Source organism: Chrysochloris asiatica, unplaced genomic scaffold (genome assembly GCF_000296735.1).
Source record: "Chrysochloris asiatica unplaced genomic scaffold, ChrAsi1.0 scaffold00003, whole genome shotgun sequence".
Lineage (NCBI taxonomy): Eukaryota > Metazoa > Chordata > Mammalia > Afrosoricida > Chrysochloridae > Chrysochloris > Chrysochloris asiatica.
This window is the reverse complement of record NW_006408521.1, coordinates 13760395-13767942: the sequence shown is the minus strand read 5'-3', so window position 1 is coordinate 13767942 and position 7548 is coordinate 13760395. Positions and strand designations below refer to the sequence as shown.

Here is a 7548-nt window from a genome sequence, read left to right as displayed (position 1 = left end):
CAGTGCTTATCCTACAGTGTAGGATAAGCACTGACCTAGTAACTGTGAGGTCGGCAGTTCAAACTCACCAGCTGCTCTTGAAAACCATATATAAGGTCTCTATGAGTTGGGATCGACTCAATGGCACACCACACACCACCACAACAACTACGTTGTTGTAGTTGTGGTATGCCATCAAGTCGATTTATATTTTTATATATAAATCTTTGTTGTTGTTAAGTGATGTCGAGTGGGTTCCGACTTGGGTGCAGAAAACCTCATCTTTCTCCTGCAGAGCAACTGGTAGATTCGAACTGCTATCCTGTGGTTAATAGGTCAGCTCATGATTCACTACTACCAGGGTTCTATATATTATATATATATATTACATACAATAATCACTGAACTGCAAATCACAAGGTTGGCAATTAGAACACACCAAATCTGCAAAGATTTAAAGCCTTGAAGGTCAGTATGAGTTGGAACCAGCTGGATGACACTTAACAACAACAATGTGTGTGTGTGTGTGTGTGTGTGTGTGTGTATTTAAATGGAATCCTGGTGTGGTGCTGTGGGTTAATGCACTGGACTGCAAAGTTGTTTGAACAGCACGGTCAGTGGTTCAATCAAGCTCACCAGCCACTCCTTGAAAACCCTATATAGGTTTGCTATTGGTCAGAACAGATTTGATGACACTTAACAACAACAACAACACACATACACACATTCCTCCTAAAGCAAAGCAGTTAATCTTTGAAAAAATTCACATTCCCATGGAAAACATCAGCATTAAGTTTATGCAATGGGAGCCACCATTGATCCAGTATAATTCAAAGTCTGTGTCTGTAACTGCTTTATTGCATGATATAATGTTGTTGTTGTTGTTAAGTGCCGTCGAGTCAATTCCAACCCATAGCGACCCTGTATAGGGTTTCCGAGGAGCAGCTGGTGAGCTTGAACCACTGACCTTGCAGTTCAAATGGCATGATATGATAGCTATTGAGAAATTGAGTTGTTTAGTAAAAGAGATCAAAACAATATCATAGCATTTTAGATTATAGTTTAGAAATGAAGTGTCAATCTGTTTACCTGTATATGATAGATTTCTGAAGCCATGGTTAGCTCCAGCAACCTACCTCAAACTTTATGTCAGATAACTTTTGTTCAAATTGTTTTCTTTTTAGGCTGTTGAATCCGTAGACTTAAAAGCCTTTGACTGGGGAAGCAGCGCTAAGAATTATTTTCATTATAACCAGGTAACGTTTCTAGAATGAGAACAGTTTCTGAAAAGTCATCCAGGAAGCCATCCCCAGCGATTGGGTTATTGGTACTGTGGTAGGGCTGTGGGGAGTGTTTAGGAGCGTTGACTGGGTAAGGTTTGTTCTCCCTCAGCCAATTCCACAAGAACTCAGGCTTTGTGGTTGGTGTTGTGGACTGGCTCTTCCCTCTTTGCTGGCTCCAAGTCAGAGTTGTCATTGTCATACATTATTCATAACGAGGATGAAAATAGATTGTAAAGTCAGAGAATCCTGGGTCTCTCCTGTACCAGAAGGCTTCAGAAAGTTCATGAAACAATGTAAGTAAAAGGGGATGGAAGTTTTCAATGACCTTTCTGAAGCCCCCTTTTATGTGGTGGGGCTTTGGACAGATGACATTGCATACACTTCTTTTGTAAGCACGCCAGCCACCACTTTTTGCATGCTAAGTGTGAGGTATTTACCCATGCCTTCTTTTTTAAATTTAATTCTCACAACATCCGTGTGGCATAGGTCAGTTAATGCTAATTTGAAGACGAGGAAACGAAGGCTTAGAGATTTCCTATACCTTGCTTTACGTTCCAGAGGAAAATAGTAGGAAGGTATGGCTCCAAAGCACCTTTCCAGCCCTTTTGGTTCTACAGCTTCCCCCACCCCCCATCTCTGAGGTGGGAAGAGTAACGCCATCCTCACAGGAAATCAAACCACAAGAGTGGCTAGCATTTGGTAACAGCTCACTAACAACAGTTCTTACACTTGTCACTCTGTCATTGTGCCTTAGTTTTTTGTTTTGTTTTTAATTGTTGTTGTTCTGGTAATGGTGACCTGAGAAGTAAACTGATAGTTGATGCTTTTAGAAGTTAGTCTCTTATTCTCCCATCTAACTTTGTAAACAGTGTTTAATAGAGAGTGTGCTTATTGTATCTGAGAAAGACTAAAAACGTTCTGTGGATTTTATTGCAGAGTTACCCTCCCACTTACAAAGTGAAAGACATGCCTGTGCCGACTGCAGTTTGGAATGGAGGTCAGGACTGGCTGGCAGACATCAGTGACATTGGGATCTTACTGACCGAGATCACCAATTTGGTGTACCACAAGTACCTTCCCGAATGGGAGCATCTCGACTTTATCTGGGGCTTGGATGCCCCTTGGCGGATGTATAATGAACTTGTTGATCTAATGAGGAAATATCAGTGAAGGCCAGACTTGAGAGATTGAGAGCCAAGTTGTTGATGGATTAAGTGTGTTCTTAGCACAGTGGTGAACCACTCAGCTGCTACCCTGAAGGTCAGCACTGTTAAATCACCAGCTGCTCTGTGGAAGAAAGATGTGGCAGTCTGCTTCTGTAAAGATACGGAAATCCTGTGGGCAGTTCTATCCTGCTCTCCAGGGTCACTATGGGTTGACTTGAAGGCTGTGAAGTTTGTTGTTAATTTCTGTAAAACTCTTGATACTCTTCCCCAGCCCTTTTCTATTTTTATATCCAAGGATAGTCTGATTTTCAAGATGCAAAATTCTCTCTAGTCATGATTAGAAACGTGTTCTTTTTCCACTGTATTTGCTTAAAGATGATCTTGACTGAATATGAAGCTACTGTCTCAATCATGTGCTGCTCAAGTCTTGGAAAACTATCATTGATTTGTGAAGATGTCGTAAACATTCTGTTTATCCTTGAAACTTAAAATATACTATAGTGTTTTTCATTACCCCTGTAAAAGGCAGATTTACACGCATGTTGAAAATGTTAATCCATGTAGTTCATTTGTAAACAATCGGACAGCGCTTGTTCTCATCTCCTTGCCTGAAAAGTCTCCTCAGTCTAATGGCCTCTAAATGATACCTTCTCAAGTCTTCCTTCATTCAGTAGGTACAGAGTCAAGGCCAGTGACATCCAGCTATGTCAGTAATAAAGGTTTCATAATGATACTTACCAAATCTAACTGTGGTAACTGTTACTAAACCAGTGTTTAAACCGTGCAGGTCAAATGAAATTATTTGCTGGAGACTCCAAAAGAAAATTGCACTGACTTAAAAAACAGACCCCAAACTGGTGTGTTTTCAATAGATTGAAGACCGTTACACTCAACTGTTATATATTCGTGAACCCCAATTTCTGTAGCAGAACATTGTTCTACTTGTTTAAGAAGAAGGAAAATTCAATGGAAGGAGTTTATTGCTCTTTTCTTCAACCAGCTGCGGTATTTCATCCATGAGGTCTGTATGAAGCCAACATGCTGAGCATCCCAGTGGGAAGAGTGCCCCAATCCAATTTCACACAGAAGACATGTGAACGTGAATGTTTTTAGATTAAAGCTCAGGGATTCATTGAATTTTTGTAGCTTGACATGTGTTTATATTTGTAATGCTCCTGATTCACATCATTATGTCAAAAGCCTATATTCACATGCTTTTCATGCAATGTTTCTTTATGAGACTGTCAGATGGACTGAATAACCACTCAATTGTTTTTTGTATGATTTGATATGATTGCCTTTGCTACAATAACAATACTTGATATGTGCAGGCAGAGGAATACTGCTTTGTAACATTGAGACTTGTTTAACTTTTCATTAAAACTCGGTGAGCCTCATAGGCCCGCAGGATCGCATTTGTGTGTACTGTCCTTTATTGATGGCCTTTCTAGGCCTCCTTATCCCCCTCTTGTTGATGTTGTTATGTGCCGTGGAGTTGGTTCCGACTCATAGCAACCCTGTATTGGGTTTCTGAGGCTGTAAATCTTTACAGGAGCAGAAAGTCTCATCTTTTTCCTGCGGAACAGCTGGTAGTTTCAAACTGCTGACTGTGAGATTAGCAGCCCAATTCATAACCACTCTGCTACCAGAGCTCCTTCCTTTTTCCCCTAGGGGACTTAAGCTTTCTTTCTTATCTGTCTCCTCCTTAGTCCTTGTAAACCTCACTGATGCTGCCCATGAGCACTTACTTGTTCCTTTCCAAAATGATTGGAGAGAGTGGTCTCAAGGCTAAGAGAGGTTGGAAGATGGTTTAGAAACAGTGGCATTGAAAGTTATCCAGGAGGGTCCAAATGAGTGAGACGGTGAATGGAGACAGTGGTTAACATCATCTTCAAGTAATTGGTGGACTCAGAAGGGACCATGGATTCATGGATTGTCCATCCAGCCCTCTCATGGTACAAAGGAGACATCCAAGGCTAACAGATATAAGCCATGTCATACCAGTGACACAGAGGGCAAGTTTACTCCAACTACTGGTGACCCCTTGTGTGTCAGAGTCAAACTGTTCTCCACGTGGTTTTCAACGGCTGATTTCTTAGAATAGGTTACCAGCCCTTTCTTTCAAGGTAACTTTAGGTGGATTCGGACTGCCAATCTTTCAGTTAGCAGCCAAGCACATTAACCATTTGTAGCACCCACAGACTTTGGTCATGCTGCAGGGTCCCCGAAACAGACTTGGGGCTCGGGATGATCTCTGCCACTATTCTGTGAGCTTGAAGGCATACTCATCTCAGTTTACTACAGGGTCTAGCATGTAGCGAGTCTCAGTAAATAGATTTGAACTGATTACATGTGTGAGAAGCAACAGAAATTTTCATGTGGCCAAATGATGTTGGGAGTCCTGGTGTGGTGCTGGAGGACAATGCACTGGACAGTAAGGTCAGTTTGAACTGCAAGGTTGGCAGTCCAAACCCACCAACCGCTCCCAGAAACTCTATACAGGGTTGCTATGAGTTGGAATCTACTCAACGGCACTTAACAACAACAAAATGACATTAAACCATCTTGGAAGAGTAAGGACTGAGGTAGAATATATGGTTTTTATGGCACCAAGAAAAAATGGAAAAAGTGCACTAGATATAAAGTATGAATCTACAGGAAGTTTCCACCTATGTCCACTGGCCACCTGTGCCCCAAAGAAGCCTTCCTTTTCCTTTGATGAATAACAGTGTTCTGGACAAGAAGCTACACGATTCTGGGACAGTGAGGGGTGTTTCTGTTGGTTGGTTTTCACCACTCAGAGGATAGCTGGCCAGTGGAAGGCTTCCCTGCCATGGGTGACTGTTTTTCTCACTTTGGCCACACCCTGAGGGCTCCCGTTGGTGCCCGTGTGAACGTGTGGCCAGTAAAGCTCCCACACACGAGACAGTTGACAGGAACAATCAAGGGCTACCTGCTATAGATCCACCTTCTGTGGGCTGATTTTTCTGTGTCCTTTCCAAAATTTTCTCTGGGGACTTGTATTCAGTGTGTTGTTGTCATTGTCAGCAGTTGTTAAGTCAAGCCCCGACTCATGACAACCCCAGGTGGAGTAGAATAAAAAAATGTCAGCTCCTTGGCCACCCTCTGAGCAGCTGGGGAGCCACAGAGTTCCCATTGACTAGTTTTTGGAAGTGGATTCCCAGGACTTTTCTTGTCTATTGGAAAGCTCCCTGGAAGCTGTTCAGCATGCAAGCCTCCACTGACAGACACAGGGTGACCGCATTCAAGTGTTTGGGGCAGAATTTTGAGCCCAGGTCTCCTGCATGTTGTTGTTGTTGTTGTTAAGTGTCGTCAAGTCGGTTCCAACCCATAGCGACCCTGAACAGGGTTTCCTAGGCTGTAAATCTTTACAGGAGCAGAAATCCTCCCCTTTCTCCCATGGAGCAGCTGGTAGTTTCGAACTGCTGACCGTGAGGATAGCAGCCCAATTCATAACCACTACACTACCAGGAAGGCAAGAATTCTACCACTGGCTCAGCACTGCCTTCTGCTGAATGTATTGTTGTTGTTAAGTGCCGTCGAGTCAGTGCTGACCCATAGTGACCCTGTATAGGGTTTCCAAGGAGCGGCTGGTGAGCTTGAACCACTAGACTAGCCTAAATGTGGAAATGTTGCACAGTGGTTCTGGTGGTAGTATGGTTACATTGCAGAGTTGCCTTTTTGGTGGCCTCTTGCCCTTGGCAGAGCTGCATAGCCTCATCATATCCTTACAACTCTGGGTGGATTAATTTCATTCCATTCGTGTCTGAGAGTACAGAGCAAGGTTGGAACTTGTGTTGCAAGAAGTCCAGTGAAACATTGGAGGGGTTCTGACTCTTGCTCTCCATGAAACTCTGTTGCTGTTAAGTGCTGTAGAGTTGGTCAGGACTCTTAGCAACCCTGTATAGGGCTTCAAGGTCAGTGTGAACTGCAAGGTCGGTGGTTCAAGCTCCCAAGCTGCTCCTCGGGAATCCTGCACAGGGTCCCTCTGAGTCAGAACTGACTCAATTGCAGTTAACAATCACAGGGCTTACAAGGAGCAACTGAACCACCAACCTTGTTGTTCAAACAGACCTTGTGGTCCAGTGTTTATCCTATAGCACCACACCATGGAGCTCTAGGGTAAGGAAAAGATAGTATTCTGCTAAAATGAAACTTTTTAAAAGTACTCTGTTTACATGGGGAAAAGGAGTGAAGAAAATAAGTGATTCGTTTGCCACCAGAGGGCAGACTGGGCCTTCTTTTCAATCTTGCATTCATTGGTACCTTTTTTCTTAGCAAGATAGTGAAGCATTCCCTTGCTTTGAGTCAACTGGTAATTTAGTGAGGGCTCTTTAGGGTATCTGTAATGGTAGTCATGTCTACTTGGGATTGTGACTGATTCTTGCTGGTTGTTGTTAAAGTGCTGTGGAGTTGATTTTGACTCATATGGACCCTGTAGCTGGTTTGTGAAGCTATGCTACCAGGGTTCCTTCATTCTGGCCTAATGAGTAATAATCCGAACAATTACTCCAAAGAATAGCTGTCCTCCAAATGTGACTTATGAAAATAAAATTTTTCCTAAGTACACAAATGATCAAGGAGCTCTGGTAGTGTAGTGGTTACCAATTGGACTGCTAACCTCAAGGTCAGCAGTTCGAAACTACCAGCTGTTCAGCAGGAGAAAGATGAGGCTTTCTGCTCCCGTAAAGATTTACAGCTTCGGAAACCCTATGCAGGGTCACAATGAGTTGGCACCGACTCCACGGTACTTAACAACAACATAAATGATCAGTACCACAGAACTGCGGCAAAAACAGGTGGGGAGACTGGATAAGTCTTTAACCCAGACCTCAATTTATTAAGCACCAAAATTTAGACTGTTGTCCTTGTTAAGTGCCATCAAGTTTGTTTCAACTCATACTGACCCTGTACAGGGTTTCTGAGGAGCAGCTGGTGAACTTGAAGTACCGACCTTGCTGTTCAAATGGCTTTGCAACATTTATCAACCATTAATTCACTGTAGTTGTTGTTGTTAGGTGCCATCGAGTTGGTACTGACTCACAGCGACCTTATGCACAGCAGAACGAAACACTGCCCGATCCTGGGCCAACCTCACT

General features: G+C 43.0%; 1 protein-coding gene across 2 annotated transcripts in view; it reads left to right on the top strand.

The window, feature by feature from the left end:
* The window catches only part of LIPA (lipase A, lysosomal acid, cholesterol esterase), a 41646-nt gene extending 39214 nt beyond the window's left edge, over positions 1-2432 (top strand). For both annotated transcript variants that reach the window (XM_006831127.1, XM_006831128.1), the window contains exons 8-9: positions 1164-1235; positions 2199-2432. In XM_006831127.1, the coding sequence (XP_006831190.1) occupies positions 1164-1235; positions 2199-2432 (306 nt within the window). The remainder of the gene's footprint in view (positions 1-1163; positions 1236-2198) is intronic.
* The last annotated feature ends 5116 nt before the right edge of the window (positions 2433-7548 follow it).